Source organism: Prosopis cineraria, unplaced genomic scaffold, assembly GCF_029017545.1.
Source record: "Prosopis cineraria cultivar Desert tree isolate PC_DT_omini unplaced genomic scaffold, ASM2901754v1 PC4, whole genome shotgun sequence".
NCBI classification, from domain to species: domain Eukaryota; kingdom Viridiplantae; phylum Streptophyta; class Magnoliopsida; order Fabales; family Fabaceae; genus Prosopis; species Prosopis cineraria.
The window spans coordinates 38,217,174-38,233,932 of record NW_026555335.1 but is presented as its reverse complement, the minus strand read 5'-3'; the positions used below and the strand labels follow the sequence as shown (position 1 = coordinate 38,233,932).

Below are 16,759 nucleotides of genomic sequence, written 5' to 3'. Positions count from 1 at the left end.
GGTTGCCCTTACTAAAACACCATTAACTTTCAAAATCAAGGTAATCAAGAGATTAACTTCAATCTAGATTATCAAGTTTGCAAAATTACTTTAATGGGTATTTCAAGTTTTCATAATGTAAAGCACTCCCTTTAACTTCCAAATATTCACAAATCAAAGTTTAAACATATGCGGAAGCATGAAAATCAAAGGAAGAATCAAACATTTGCATATAAACCATGAAATAGTGAATTGTGTAAAAAGTAGCACATGTATCATGGCTTGCTCCAGGTGTGCTACGAAGTATATGCCTTTGTGTCATGCGCTGTGATGCATTGCATGAATTTGATAGCAATTTTGCTATCATTTGACAGCGCCCGGGATGAACTTTTATGTGTTTCATTTCTTTGTCCCACATGATATCTTTCACACTTTGAGTACTGAGGGGTTCTGGCTGTACTAGGAATAGGCATAGGCATTGTGAAAGCCTGCTCAGATGGATGTGCACCACTGGCACTATTCCTTAGTCCACTACTCCTTTGGAAGGAACCTTGAGACTATGATCCCCTTTGAAAGGTCTTCTTCTTCCCAAAGCTCCCAAAACTACCGGAGCTAAAACCAGATATCTTGTTAACTCTACCAGTAAGGCCAAGTGATTGTGAGAATCTGCCTTAACTATCCCTTCTCTTATAAGTCTCTGCACCTTCTCACAGCTATTCTTAGCTTATTGCACATCTCACCATAATATGTGATCTCAAACAAAGCCAACCGTTGTCGGTACTTAGGCCTCATCTTCTCAAGTAGCCTCTCAGCCTTCTATTTTGAGTCATCATTCGTTATAAGGTAGGTAGAGTACTTCAATAATTAATTAAACTTGGTGATGAAAGCTTCTTCATCAAGATTCCCTTGCTTAAATTCATGGAACTCAGCCTCTTTTTCTGCTCTAAAGGCCACTAGGAAGTAAAAGTTGAAAAACCTCACTTTGAACTCATCCCATGTCCACTTGACTCCACCTATTAGTCTCACCGACTTTTACTAATGTTTAGCCTCTTTTACAAGCAACACTGAGGCCAAAGTCACCTTTTGCTCCTCTGAGTATGGCACCACTTCAAATATTGTCTTAATTTTTTTAATCCACTCTTCAACTTCGCCCTCCTTCATTGTTCCATCAAAGGTAGACGGATGAAATCATGAAAAACTCTTCCATGCTCGATCCATGAAATTCTATGAATCATTGCCACCTATAACTCCAGATTGCTTGGGTGTGCTCTCTTCATATACTTTATCTTCTTGCTCATACATCTCTTCATTCTCAATTGTTTTACTATTCCTCTTGCCCTATCATTCCTTGGTGCACCTTGTCCTGCACTGAATTACGTATCTCTTGCATCAAATTCCTGATCTCCAATAACAAAGCCTCATTACCTTGCAGCTCATCCCTCAATTATTCTTAGTTCTGACCAATCGGAATATGATTCTCTGGTAGTAGCTCATTGGTCTCTGGTACCACATCTGTAGTAGATGGGTGACCACCTATAGCCATCCTGGCGGTTCTTCTTCTTGCCATCCTCTCTCTCCTCCTAATAATGGAAGTAACCACATGAAGAGTAAGCATTAAATGAAAGAACTATGCAAAGGGAAGGTAAGTGTAATGAAAATGTGTGTGTGTGTGTGTGTGTGTGTGTGTGTGTCAACTTCTAGACATAAATGCAACAAGCAAAACCATCCAACACAACAACCAGACATATCGGTCTCGAAATACTTAAAACTAATACCTAATTGTAATGTTCACCTTAACATTATCAGGATAACACTCACACAATCGTTATGATAACTTGGATTAAATAAAATCATCAAAAGAAATTACCACAACTTAAGGGTTTAAAGATGATTAGTTAAAATATTGAAATCGCAAGAAAATCCTTTTTAATATATTGTTTGAGCTCAAACCATAGTTAAACATCAGTTAAGAGCAAATACGGAAGTATGAAAATCAATTCACTTTGAAACAGACTAAAATAAGCCTTCTAGCCCTAATCTAGTTTGTTCGTCGTGGCGTAGGCCGTGCCCGCGTATGGTGAATGGCACAGAGGGATGAATCCCTTACAGGCCTCTTGGCTGCGGCGCAACAATCATACGCCACGACACACACCTGCTGTTATGATAGCAGATTGTTATCATGAACTTTGTTTAAAATTTTGGAGCGCACTGTTTCGCCATCCAACATTCAATTTGAGCGGTTCAAGTGTCCACATGAAACTCCTTGAGCCCTCTAGCTAATGGCACCAATCTCACACTCAAACAATCATTCTTTTAATAGATGAACACCCAAATTCAAAATGATTTGTTTTCACAATAAAATATATACTATGGTGTCCAACTCATAATACACAATGCCATTAACCCCAGAAACATTTTGACCACCTCAAATAGACCACACACCACATAACAATCCATTCATATCACACAATTAAGCAATCACGTTTAAAATGACCATCAAACTCCTATTAGACAATAACTCAACGGGATGGACAAAATTCAACACATCAATTAATTGATCATTTTGACACTCAAAACACTTGAAACATGTATATATATATATATATATCACTTGTAAGCAATTTGGCCAAGCATACAATTAATCGATAACATCATTCTTGGACCAAGATATACTCATATACATACTTATCATAAATTTATATAAGTGACATCCAAATAATGTCATGTTCCTAAGTTGGCAATATTTTGTGACAATATTCGTTACAATACACAAAAAGAGAAAAGGGAAGAGTTATACAATGATGCTCCTCACTCTTCAAATACCCCTTCCTTTCCCTTGCCCTTACTGGAGCCTTCACCTGTAAAATATAACCATGGGATGAGATAAACATCTCAATAACCAATATAGCTCATCAAATGTTTATTACCACAAATAATCATGAAAAAGTATCAAAACTATAGTGATAACAAGCATACCATAATTACGAGATAAGCGTATATTTTCTCAATAAAAATGGTTTTACACTAGCATGATCATCTAATCATCAAACCTCCAATGCTCCCCGACATGAAACCATGGGCTTTCCTGGTTCAACCACTTGTTGACCTGAGCACACTTTCGGTGGTAGAAATATCCGGCCAAAGGTAATATAACCCCATCTACGAACTATGGTTTTTTTCCTCTTCACACACTTATGATAGAGGCATTGTTGACTCCTAACCGCACCCTAATGTGTACTAGGAAGTTGCCAGACTGCTCGGATATTTCATGGTAACAGTTTCATATAATGCTGCACCGGATGTCCCATGATATCAACCCGATCATATGGATTTTTCACTTATATATCTCCACACACAAATTCCCACATATCTCAGGTAAACTCCCACCCCCTGTGATTATTCTCCTTCACAATTTCCACTACTTTTCATCACATTTTCACATCGTACTTATATAAATAGTATATACATTTCAATTAAAAATATTAACCATTTACAAAATATTTTTTCATGCAAAAATAATTTACAATGTCAAATTATGTACGAAACTCTTCAAAACTACAACTTTATCATTTAAAATTACTTCTACATTAGCTCTACACGTTCTATATGCACAATATGGCACGAGCAAAGCTCAATCTATGTCAATAAGTGACAATCGTCAATTGTCATTTCGGATAATTTCGAATTCACTGGGTTCTAAATGCTTAAAATACCCAAATTTCTTTTCTAACAGTACCAACCATTTTCATATACTCTAACCATCCTATTAAATATTCTAACACACCAACTTCATTGATCAACATCCCACATTATCTTAAAATCTTTAAATTATACTTAGGGTTCGTCCAAACCCTTATCAAAAATTTTCAATCACCACAAAACTCATAAACTTAAGGTTAGAAGTTTGATTTAACTCTCCAAGATCTTAAATAAACTAATGGGTTCAATCTAAACCCAAGAGAACTGAAATCCAGGCCCCCATTACTCTAAATGTTCAGATTTTTGCATAAAAGAGGGAGAAGAGGGAATGTACAACTTATCCAATAGTGATTCAAGCTCTAAATGCCCTCAAAGTAGCCTAGAGATTGTGCCCTAACAGACCAAAAGCTTTTCTCCATTGCTCTCTCGATTTCTCTCTTTATCTCTTCTGTTTTCGATCTATTTTCGCGAATTAATAAGTGCTAATTTTGTGCATGCGTCATGGCGTGTCGTCATGCCCGCTGTGGCACATAGCACAGAAAGCCCCACGAAATTTTACACTTCCTTCTATGTCATGGCCCGCTTGAACCTCGACCTAACTCTTTTTTAAGGTTGTCTAAGAATCCAAAAATTATATTAGTTTCCATAAACCTTGCTAAATAATAATTTATCTAAATTGACTAAATTACCTTTGAAAATACTGATAATTACTACTGAGAAAACTTAGAATCTTACACAATAAATATCATTTGATACATCACAATTATACATTTTGGGATCACAAAAATAACAACTATGAGTCCTTTAAAGACATACCGAACCACAATAATAACATCTATGTGGCTGAAATCATAAATGCATGATTGATGCCAACTTTATACTCTCTGATACTTCCGACATAAAACCGATAACTATTAAGTGATTACATCCACAACTCAAACTAACTTAACCATTCACTTATAAGGAGCTACCGGACCAAGGTTAACTCACTCATTTGGGTAATATAGTTTCCCCCAATATTAACAATTATGGGGTATTGTACTCTTAATCTAGCCCCCTTTATGAAATAGTCGAGGCTAGTTAGGTTCAAGTTCCTTAAAGAGTAAATGGGACAATTTTAAGTCAACCATAGGACATTGGTTACCTTTCAATTCCAATGGCCAATACCGAGCAAGCTTCTAATTCCAATAGTAAGCTTCCATTATCACGTGAATTTATCAATTTATTCCTCTCCCTTGGCAAAACTCTTGTCAATGATCATATTATGCACATATTGACACTTAATATGTTATTTTAACACAATTCATAAGCTCATATAATATTCACACAATTTTCTCTCTCCAACATACTCCACATGTTAAATATATCATATTTTTCATTTTCATAATATCATGTTTTCAAGTCATCATCATTAGTCATATGAATAAATATGAATATTATTATTCCAACAACTCAGCACAATTTCACATACATAATCATCACATAGCTAAAATTTGCATCAAAGAGTTTTCAAACACCCAACAAGTTCTAAGCAATCTCATTTAACAAATAATTAATTAACATACAACTACACAAACTAGATCTTCCCTCCTGTTATCTCAAATATTTAAAATGTCAAAGGTTTATCGCTCAAAACACAACTTTCCAAGCTTTCAAATTAGCTTGAATAGTGCCAAAATTAAGTAATCTACAACTAAACATAAGAACATTAATCAATATCCCCTTTTCGAGTAATTTCTAACATTATAACTTCACATTCTCCTTTTTGCCAAAATCACAAACCCACTCTCATTCATATCCATTGTGCTTATTAAATTTCAATGACCCACATTGACATAAATGAGCCATTAAACCAATATTAATGGCTTCAACACAACCCTAACAACCATATTTATTACCATTTTTAGATATTAATAGTCTTCAATAACCAACAACTCATAAAACCATAAATGTGAGATATAAGTACTCTAAACAAACCTTATTATATATATATATTAGCTAATGGGTTCAGATCCATAGCTCATAGGGACTAAAAATCACTTTCCTAACTCAAACCCTAACTTTAACCTTTCATGAAAATGGAAGGAAAGGGATGAGGAAGTTAAAATGTACTTACCTTGTATGTTAGGAAGTTGCAAAATATTATCAATGATCCTGAAGTTCATGCCCTAATAGAGCAATGGGTGTGCTCTTTGTTCTTCCCTCTTCTCTCTTTTGATTTTTTGAATAGACATGAATTGATTTAAGTATAATTTTGATCATACGCTGTAGTGCACATAGCCTGCAACACATGAGGCCGAGTTCACTTTGATTGCCTCTATGCACTGCAACGGATGTCCCTCACACTACAACATGTGACATTAACAACCTTTTTTTAATTCTTTTTCACCTTTAGATGCCCGAATAGCCCAAATTTGTTTCGACCCAAATTGAGGGTAACTAACTTAATAAAAAATATTGTGGAGTTGATTTCCCTTCATTGCAACAAAGGAAACTCTAAAAATATGAACTGTTAGATTAAATGACAATTTAGATTTAATAATTTTTAAAAGTACAGATTAATTTATATTATTAAAATTTAATCAAAATGTTTCAAATTTGTAGTAGTGGCATTAAGGAGAAAATGGAGAAACCAAGTCCAAATATTTTTTTTCCATATCTTCCTATGAATGAATCAAATTACACATGACATGCAGTTTAAATATTTATAATTTATAATAAAGAAATATTTAATTCGCTGTGAAGGGCTATTATTCATGTGAGATTGGACAAATTTTTATAACAATATGGTCATGCAATCCATGTAGAAAAGGGTTGTTACTGCTGCGGTAGGTTTTTTTTTTTTTTTAATAGAAAGATCAAATATGTTAATGTTAGAGCAGCTGTATGCATGCGCGCGGGGTGTATAGAGTTGTAGTAGCTGTGTAGTGTTAAATAAAACTTGTATCCTTTTTAATAATTAACATATTCAAAAGTGTTTCTCATTCAAAAATCTCCTTTCAAAGTAACAACCAACATTAACTATTAAAAAACACACTACTTTAAATTTATCTCGGCAACTCATTTTTAATACAAAGTCACAGGAAGAACCGTGGTGGGAAAAAACCACGTTGCATCATGATTCAAAAGAATCCTGCACTGAACTTCTATAATCATAGTTTCAATTTCAAGATTATCAATGGTTGCATCGTGAACCACACAATCAACACGAAATCATTAACTCATTCACCTCTCATACGGTTGTCAGTATACAAGAAACCTTGGCCCTTCGTAAACAATATCCCCTCTTGCGCATAATAATTCAGAACAACGACTGTAAGATTAACGAAAAATATTTTAATCTTAAAATGATATAATTAAAATAAATTTTTCTCATGAATATTCAAGATTTTTTCAAACGAGGAAACAAAAGAGATATTAGCAATTTTTCATCTTCAAAAGGAGCCGCGACGGAAATCGAAGGCTACCCAGCCTTGCGTATAAAGGTCTCCGAAAACAATCAAAGAAGGAGAAAAAGACCATTTCGCATGACAAATTAACAATGCGAATGATGCCACATATTCCATTCTACCTGGAAACATTAGAGAAAATAAAGTGTACAGTGTCAAGTAACTCAAATACTCAATTCTCCAGAACAAAACAAAACAAAGAAAAAAAAAGAAAGGAAAAAGACCAGCAAGCCTAATAGAATGTCTGATTTACTCTCCCTGTGCATAATAATAACGAAAAGGCGCAACTGAATGTGGACCAAACACCCAACCCAGCTCAAAATTTATGTTATGCTGATATGGGATCACTGATTCAGTCATTTCAATCATCTCTCTTTGTTCTCCTGCGTGGAGCCCCAGATGTTTCCTCCTTCTCTTCGTTCTCCTCCTTCACTTCACTGCTTTGCTCATTCGACGATTCAGTGGGTTCGCCACTCGTCTTCTTTGCCTTTGCCTACATTAAAAAGGAAATGGCTCATCAGAGGAATGACCTTATTTTTAAACTAAACCTACACACAAAAGAGACAAAGGAGTTCCACAACTCACAGGCTTCTTCTTCCCGCCAAATAGGATCTTGAAGACAACTGTCAAGAAGACCGCGACCACGGCGACAAGAACTCCGACAGTCACATTTGGTTGCTTTTCTCCCTTTTCAATGATTTCCTGCAGAGAAGAATAGAGTTGAGACAAATTTTAATCTGAGAACTGTACCGAATGGATGGACACTAGTTTTTCTTTTTTACTTACATATATCTTAGACTTGTGAGAACTTAAGAAGGGAATGTCTGCAATCTTGTACAAGAGATCGAATATCTTCTTCTGCAACGTAAAAGTTAATTTCCATGCGTAAGAATGAACGTAAAAGAGGGTGCTAGAAAAAGAGAGAAACGGGGTGATGGTCAGAAGAAGAACAGAGAGAAATGAAGTTAAAATTTTCAAATGCTGTTTACCTGGAAGCCTGAACTATCACTGCCAGTCGACTCTTCGGCCTTCTGTTTCTCCTTCTCAGCATTAAACTTAGGCTTCCATGTAGTCTCACGATATGACTCTGCAACCTTGTCATCGTCTGCTATCAAAATGTTGTCGAACAGAATGCCATCTTGCATAGTCCAGATTTCAATGCCAATTGCAGCAATAGGATCAAAATCAGGTTTTTCGAGTTCAAAGAAATCAGGATTTGGAATTTCCCTCGGCTTCCATATACCCTTGTAATTGGGGTTATCAATAAGAGGGGCGTGCCATTTTCCTTTATAAGCTGGGTTCCTCTTCATTGGCCTCTTCCACTCGCCACATCCAGGAGCCTCTTCACACTTAGGGTTATCAATCTTTGGCGCCTCCCATTCACCATCCTCCTCATCATCCCAATCTTCTGGTTTAGTGGCTTCCGGATCATCGATCTCTTCAGGCTCATCGTCCAACCACCCTTCAGGTTTCTCAGCTTCTTCATCTTCAATTTCCATGGGTGCATCCTCATCCCAGTCATCTGGCTTAACTGCATTAGGGTCAGGAATCTTAGCTCTCTCATCCCAGTCCTCAGGTTTCTTGTCTTCAGGATCAGGGATAGTTTTTGGTGGGATAAGTGGAGGCTCAAAGTCCTCAGAAGACAAGAAATTAGCCGTTTTCTTTTCCTCCCCATCAATCAGAATTTGTAACTGATTGTCAGGCTTGAATACAGCAGTGTAGACATGAGTTAGTTTGTCGGATGGGACAGAAGGGGGAAACTTGAGATGGTGTTCGACATATTCCCCACTTTTGGGGTTCTTGTGCTTGAAAATGAAGTGAACCTTGTTTGTGGCCCCACACCTATCAGGACCGAACATTATAGAATAAGGAGATTCATTGTCAAATCCCTTTGGTGTCCATCCAGCCTCCTGAGGTCGAAGATACTTGAGATATGCGCCACCACATTCAAGGCCATTCTGCAAACGAGCCTCAAACTGAAGGGCAACTGTTCCGTCCTTGAGACTCACAGCCTTGTCAAGCTCTTTTACAATAGCATATTTCCTTGCTTGCTCGCTAACGAGAAGTCCATAATCTTCATGGCCCTCACTCACAGAATGCTTCCAGACACCTAAAAGTTTTAAACCCGAAATATAAATCAAGATAAATTTCCATATTGGGTGAATCAAACAAAGAGCCATTAACTTAGCCAAACCAATATCCGATTACAAGTCCTTAAAACAGCATCCTAACATAACACAGCACAATTTATAAAAGAAAAAAAAATAGCAGACCAACAAATTTCCGAGATATACCCATTCCAGTATAGAATGGCTGGTTGGACCTTTGGAACACAAGTGCAACTCTAATGATAATTACCGAGAGATTAGTTTGTAATAAAATCATAAATGTTTCCCTTCTCAATTATTGAGCTAGCAATCAAGCCCGTAAGATTAATTTACATTTTTGTTTCACGTATGTATAATAATTGAAACATACTAATCAGACAAATTCATCCTTCGACATAGGTTCACAACAAATCCTCAGCATTAGCAAACGTACTTTTTCCCAATAATACAGCTCTAGATTAAACACTGAACTTTTTTAATTCACAGGTTAAGAAACTTTCCATTCGTTTTCATTTAAAACATGTATCCAAGAAAAAGCTTTTGACCTGTTGCCCTTATAAACATTTTCTAAGCAAACACTTAAGACCCAGCAGCAAACTTCCACAGTATTTCGGATTCGAACTTAGTGGCACAAGACTGAATTGGATGATAAATTATTTTAAAATTTAAACCACCACTTGAATGAGTATTATATCACTAAACAATGATCCGAGTTGCGTACCTAGCTTGTTTCAACTACGAAAAAGTAAGTTATCAATATCAAATAAACATGTAGAATAATAGATTTGAAAACGGATTACATCCCTTATGAATGGATGGCAATGTTTTGGCCTGGGATGACATTAACAACAATCCTCGTACGACCACAAAAGAAAAATCGGTGTACTTAGAAAAAAGCAAGCGATGGAAGATACGTACCATTGTATTCCTCCTTCTCCGACACAATCCAACGGCCTTCAAAAGTCTCATCAAATGACTCGTAGAAAATCTAAACCACGTTAAACGAAAAATCCATTAATTAGACTTTCAGAATAATAGATCAAGTTCAAAAGATTGAAAAATAAAAAAGAAACTATAAAGTTGAGCTCCAGTTACCGCATCGTCGTTATCATCGGAAGCAGAAAGTAACTGAACAGAAGAGCAAACAAATAGCAGGAGCATCATAACGAGCCCCATAGGGATCCGTTTCCGTTCTCCCATCGCTCTCAATTTCCCCGTCTACTTCACTGTAAACTTACAGCGGAACCCTAAACTACGATAAAACTCTTTCTGTGTGCTAATAAGGGAAGAGATCTAGAATTCAAACTTCGAAGATGAAGGCATTAGGGTACTACCGGTCTGTTCTACTTTATAGATCTCAGTGAGACTCAGTTCGCGCTGTCATAGCCAATGGTTTTACATGCCACGTGACATTATCCAATAGAAACTTGACACGTCATCACAATGATCACTGCCCTTTGCATATGAAGCCTTGGATATTTTCCATCACTTTTAATTTATGTTCCGCACTTAGAGGATTTGAATGGGCTCCCTGTAAGGCCCATGGACCCGTATATTATCACTCACAATAATTAGGCATTCATTATACGTGGGTGAACGTGATTGTCAAAACTTGGACTCTCTTTTCGGCCTGGAAGACTTGGACAGAATGCCGCCTCTATTTTTTTTTTTTGGAGGAATTACAATCAAATTTTACATTGAAAAATTAATTATTATAAAATTTATCAATAACTAAATTAAAAATAATTATTAAAATACTTTATAACAATTAATTTTTTTATGTAAAACTTTAATATAATTCTCCCAATTTGTCCCTATGCTCATGGCTTGAAAAGTTGTGCATTTTTAATTGGACATATGTATTTTTTTTATTAGAAACAATTATATTTGTGACACAACTAGACATTAAATGTGGATGTATTTTTCAGTGAAAATTCAAATATTAATTTATTATATTGTAAGAGAATGATATTTTCCACTAAACACAACCCTTCTTATAAGGGTGTTTAGTCCGGACCCGTCCCGATTGGCCCAATATCGTCCTAATTATATCGGGACGGGTCTTGTCCCAACCCGAAAATAATCGGAACAGGACTTTACGAGATGGAACATGAAAGGGGTTCGAGACGGGATGAGATATGGGATTATTATCAGGACGTCTCGTCCCGTCCCGAATATTGTTTATATTATTTTTTATTTTAAATATATTAATTATATTAATATAATTTATACTTATATCAATTATAATTTTAATACTTGTAGTTCTTATTTAAAACTAAAGTTTTTTATATTCATAATTTTAATGGCATGGAATAAACATGGCGATATCTTTTTTTATAATATATTAATTATATTAATATAATTTATTCTTATATCTATCTATTTAATAACTTTATTTATAACATATTTCTTGCTTTATTTTTAAAAGAGTAATTAGCTTAGTACATCTTCACTAAAGTAGAAGAACAATGATTTGATGTTGTATTTGACTTGCCTGTTGTAGCTAATCTTATAGCATAAAAATCACTTGTATTTGTTATTATAATGTGTAGTTGTGATATATATAATTCAATAATTGATTTTAAATTATTGATTTTAAATTATTGTTAGTTATGTACTTGTGTTGTTTTAATTTTAAACTTAATAAATTATATGATTTAAAATTTTAATGAATATTATTATTTAGTTTTTTTGATATTATTTCATTTATCAGGATGGCAAGACATCTCGATCTTGTCTCAGTCCCGTCCCTACTTTTAATAAGATGGGATGACTTTCGGGACAGGATGAAACACAGGATCAAAATTCAGTCCTGATCTTTTTTTGAAACGAGACACAGGATAGGGGTGTCCCGATCTCGTCCCGTCTCGTGAACACCCCTACTTTCTTAACAAAAGTTGTGCTTTCACCCCAATAGGTATTGCACATCCAGCTTTGCCCATCTTGTTTACCCTCGAAAAAAAAATCAAGGCAAAAAATTTAAAAGTAAACCTGCAATTATTTGTTTAAGGAAAAAAAGACCTTACCTCTCATGTCAACTTGATTGGTTTTTAACTTTGATTATATTAGTAATAACATGTTATATACATAAAAGTATAATATTTTAAGAGTTATCTATGCTTAAACTTATGCTGGCAAAAAAAAAAATTATGCTTAAACTTAGAAGAATTATATACACCTAACCTAACCTATTTAAAAAGTGATTAATAATTAAAACTACTTATTATTGTTCGTGCATTGCACTGCTAGCAAAATCACAAATCAACTAATGATAAATAAATCGTTCCAATTTTATCGAGGTCGAAGGGACAGCTAATGATAAATAAATACCATTCCTATAAATTTGAAAGCGCATGGAAATTCATTATTATATATTAACTACCAAGTTTTGAAGATAACAAAATTATGTATATCACAAGTTTTTCCCCCAAAAAAAGCTGCATGATTTAACCTTTTAAAAAATTGTGAGATTCATTAAAATGAAATACTTGAAACAAATAAAAAATTCTTTAAATTATCAACAATGAAAACTAAACAAGTAAAGTCAAATGGTTTAAAAAAAATTGCCACTCACTCGACTTCAGGTGAGAATCTCAAAAGCACGGACATGTGCAATATCCTGCCTTGTTCGTGTCTGATACCTATTCAACACGGACACATGTTCAGGATGTGAAAGTGGCGCATCGAATTTCGTAGTTTTAGGGGGACACGAGCTGAGATAAGCGGAGACAAGCGGTATCTGAAACTCAACGTTTTGGCATTTTTTTTCTCATTTCCAAAAATTAGATGCCCTAATTCGCAGAACCAATCGAGTCGAGCCTTTCCCCTTTAGCTTCACTCTATCTCTCCCTCGTCGTCCTTCTTCAATCTCCAGACTCATGAGCTCTGTTTGAATCACTCTGGCACTTCTTCAATCATGGGTCTAAGCTCTGTCTTCACTCTGAGGTCCGAGCTACTCGCTTCAATCATGACTCACGGTGCTTCGCTTCACTCTGATTTTGTTGCTTTGCCTCATTTGAGGTAAGTAAATCTTCTTCTCCAAGCCTGTGATTATTTTGGACTTCTAGGTATTGCCGAATATTAATTATAAGAAAATGAGACATGGAATGAAGAAGCTGCTAGCAGTAGAAAGATGGAGAGGAAGGCGATGGGAGGATGAAGTCAGGAAGAGAGGTTGGATCAGATTAATTAACGGTGAGGGGGAGGGATTAGGTGAGAATATGAGCAATGGAGTTAATAAGGATATGAAAAGGGTTGGACCAGGTTGAAATCTGAAGTGAATGCTAACTGACTGGCTATTAAAAAATATGTTTTAAGCTCTTGACTCATTAGCTGATTTAATTTGTTGAGTTATTGATTTAATTTTTTTTATTTTGATGGACTATTTTGCTTAGTTAAACATTAATTTGTTTTAAATTTTTATTAACTCTCTAATATTAAAATTGATAAAAATTGTTTACAATTTTTTAATATAAATTAAATCTGTAATGACTTTTAATTCTACACTTGGTAAAGTTCAAGAAGTGTGAATTCTCAATTTCAATCTAGTAATGAAAGTCAGATAGAGAGTACTCTTTTGTGGGCTTATATGATTTTAGTACCTCAAGAAAATGAAAGAGAAGGTGGGAGTAGAATGTGGAAATGTAACTATTGTAATAACTGATATAATGGCTCTTATTCTAGAATTAAATTTCATTTGTTAGGGATATCTGAAAAAGAGTATTGATATATGTCTAAAAGTTGATGATAGCTATTTAAGTGAAATGCAAAAAGCTTAAGAAGAGATTGAGAATTGAACAAAATCAAAACAAATGCCATTGCCAACTCTAATTGAGAGCTTGAGTTTGTCCCCTTTATGTCAAAGGGGTGCTACTCCTATTCAAAGTGAACATAATCAAGGAAAAAAGAGGGCAATAAAACATAATAAAAAGATCTTTCCAACAAGGAGCTAGAGAGAATTTAACAGCTAAAATTGCTAGAATGTTCTATTTGACTGGCTTGTCTTCCAATTTGGCACACAACCCATCTTTTATTGGTGCATTTCAATATACTGCCACCAATTATATTTCTGGTTTTAAACCTCCTGGTTATAAAGCACTAAGATCCACTTTGTTGTAAAAAGAAAGGGCCAATGCTGAACGGTTATTTGAACTAATTGAAGGGACTTGGAATCATAAAGGGGCATGTATAGTTACGTATGATTGGACGGATGTGTAAAGAAGGCCATTAATTAATATTATGACTGTAACTGGTGGAAGTTTCATGTTTTTGAAGGCAATTGATGCAACTAGTGAGCATAAGATAGATTTTATATGGCTGACTTAATTAAAAAAAAGTAGTTGAAGAAGTGGTGCCTTGTAGTGTTGTCTAAATAATCACTGATAATACACCTATTTATAAATCTATAGGTAAGATGATAGAAGATGAGTATCCTCACATCTTTTAGATATCATGTGTTGTGCATACACTTAATCTTACCTTAAAAATATGTGTGTAGAAAAAAAATACAGAGGCAAATGAAATTATTCATGGAGAATGTCGTTGGATCACTGAGGTGAGGGATGATGCAATCTTCATCTAAACATTTATCATGAATCATTCTATGAAATTGGCCATGTTTAATGAATTCGTGCCATTAAAATTGTTTGCCATTATCGAAACAAGATTTGCATCAACAATTGTGATGTTAAAGAGATTCATACTTATCAAAACTTCTCTTCGTACACTAGTTATCAGTGAACAATGGAGTGCTTATGAAGATGATGATGTTGAAAAAGCTGCTACAGTTAAAGACATAATTCTTAATGATTTTTAGTGGGAGAAAGTTGATGATATTCTCTCTTTCACTAAATCAATTTATGATATGTTGAGGTTTGCTAACACAGATAGACCCACACTTTATTTAATTTATAAAATATAGAATTCAATGATAGAATAAGTCAAGGAATTAATTTATAAGCATGAGAGAAAATTATTTTCTGAGTATTCTTCATTTTATAAAGTTGTTTACAACATCATCATTGATTGTTAGACAAAATTCCACTCCACTTCATTGTCTTGCCCACTCATTGAATCATAGGTGTGTTATTCTTGTTTATGTTCATGAAATTCTTTTCTTTATCACTTTTACACAACTCTTATTGGCGTTATTATATTATTATAGGTATTATACAACACAATAATTTGAAAGTATACCAAATAAAGTCTCTCTATATAGAGATGTTGAAATATCAACTGAGAGAAAAAGGTATCTTAGAAGGATGTTTCTAGATGAAGAAGAAAGGAAATTGGCTATGAATGAGTTTTTAAAGTTTTCTGGATATTCAAATGAGTTCTCTTTTATTAATTCCTTACAAGATAGATGCATATTAGAACCTAAAGTTTGGTGGAGTAATCATGATACTGATGTTCCTAAACTTCAAAAGATTACATTAAAACTTCTTGATCAATCATATGCACCATCTTGTTGTGAAAGAAATTAGAGGACTTACTCTTTCGTTCATTCACTAAAGAGAAAAAAGATGTTTCCAAAAAGAGTAAAAAACTTAGTTTTTAATTCATTCAAATCTTCACCTTCTTTCAAGAAAGAGTGAGAAGTATTCCACAAAAGAAAATAAATTATAGGATATTATTGAAGATCGTTGGGAAATAGATAATATTAAAAGTCTTGAAGTTGTAAGTTTATCTTTAGATAAGCTAACTTTGAAGAGAGAACTTTTAAGAGAAAGTAGTGGTGTCAATGAAGATGAAGAAAATTAGAATTAATTTAGGTTGATTATTATATTTTGTCATTTGGTAATGCTTAAATGCTTAACTACTTATTGTATTATATTTTATGATAGCATTGGACATCTTGAAATTATACTTTTAGACATCTAAATATTTAATATTTAATTATTTATATAGTCATATTTGTAGTCTAAAATTTTTAAAAATTGTTGTATCTGTGTATCATATTGCATCCGATAATCATACCTGTATCCGTGCTTCTTAGGTGAGAACTGAACAAGGGAAGGGGCTAGAACAAGCAGCAGCAGAACTATGGATCCACTTGTATCTACTGTGTGTGATTTAACATCTTACATGAATTCTGAAAAACCAAACATCTTCTGAACTCGCACCCATCAAGAGCTCGTTCCAAAGAGAAAAGCTCGCTGTTGAGGGAGAGAGCTCAGAAGACCTTGGGTTCCCAAAATGATTTGGAGAAGGAGAAACAGAACACTACACAGAAACAGAGTTTTCTGGTTTGACTTATATTTTCCATTGATATCGGCAAGTTAATTCCAAGACGCATCAAGGAATCATTTTTCTATGTTGTTCTCAACCAATTGAAGCTACTTTCAAAGAAACTAACAAATTCATATTCATTCATCTTAGATTCCTCCGCTTCAAGTAGGACCCTGGCGCGACCCTGGTCCAGCAACGGCATTGGAATTGGAAATATCTAAAAGCCTGAGCAATTTCAGTGAAGCTGTCTAGTTGTCTCCAAAAGATTATTACTTCTTCCACCAGTTTCATTTATAA

At 34.5% G+C, this 16,759-nt stretch overlaps 1 protein-coding gene across 1 annotated transcript; it reads right to left on the bottom strand.

Moving 5' to 3' along the window:
• Positions 1-7,213: 7,213 nt before the first annotated feature.
• Positions 7,214-10,563, bottom strand: LOC129309373 (calnexin homolog). The gene is made up of 6 exons (XM_054950937.1): positions 10,331-10,563; positions 10,154-10,223; positions 8,117-9,237; positions 7,914-7,985; positions 7,713-7,829; positions 7,214-7,620 (listed from the first exon to the last, which is right to left on the bottom strand). The coding sequence occupies exons 1-6, from the start codon at positions 10,433-10,435 to the stop codon at positions 7,489-7,491; spliced, it is 1,617 nt and encodes a 538-aa protein (XP_054806912.1). The 5' UTR covers positions 10,436-10,563; the 3' UTR covers positions 7,214-7,488.
• Between the last annotated feature and the right edge of the window lie 6,196 nt (positions 10,564-16,759).

Coding starts and splice junctions, on each gene's coding strand:
- LOC129309373 (XM_054950937.1), bottom strand. CDS start 10,435: ATGGGAGAACGGAAACGGATCCCTATGGGGCTCGTTATGATGCTCCTG. Junction 10,224..10,330: donor CCGATGATAACGACGATGCG/GTAACTGGAGCT, acceptor AACGTGGTTTAG/ATTTTCTACGAGTCATTTGA. Junction 9,238..10,153: donor GGAGAAGGAGGAATACAATG/GTACGTATCTTC, acceptor TAAAACTTTTAG/GTGTCTGGAAGCATTCTGTG.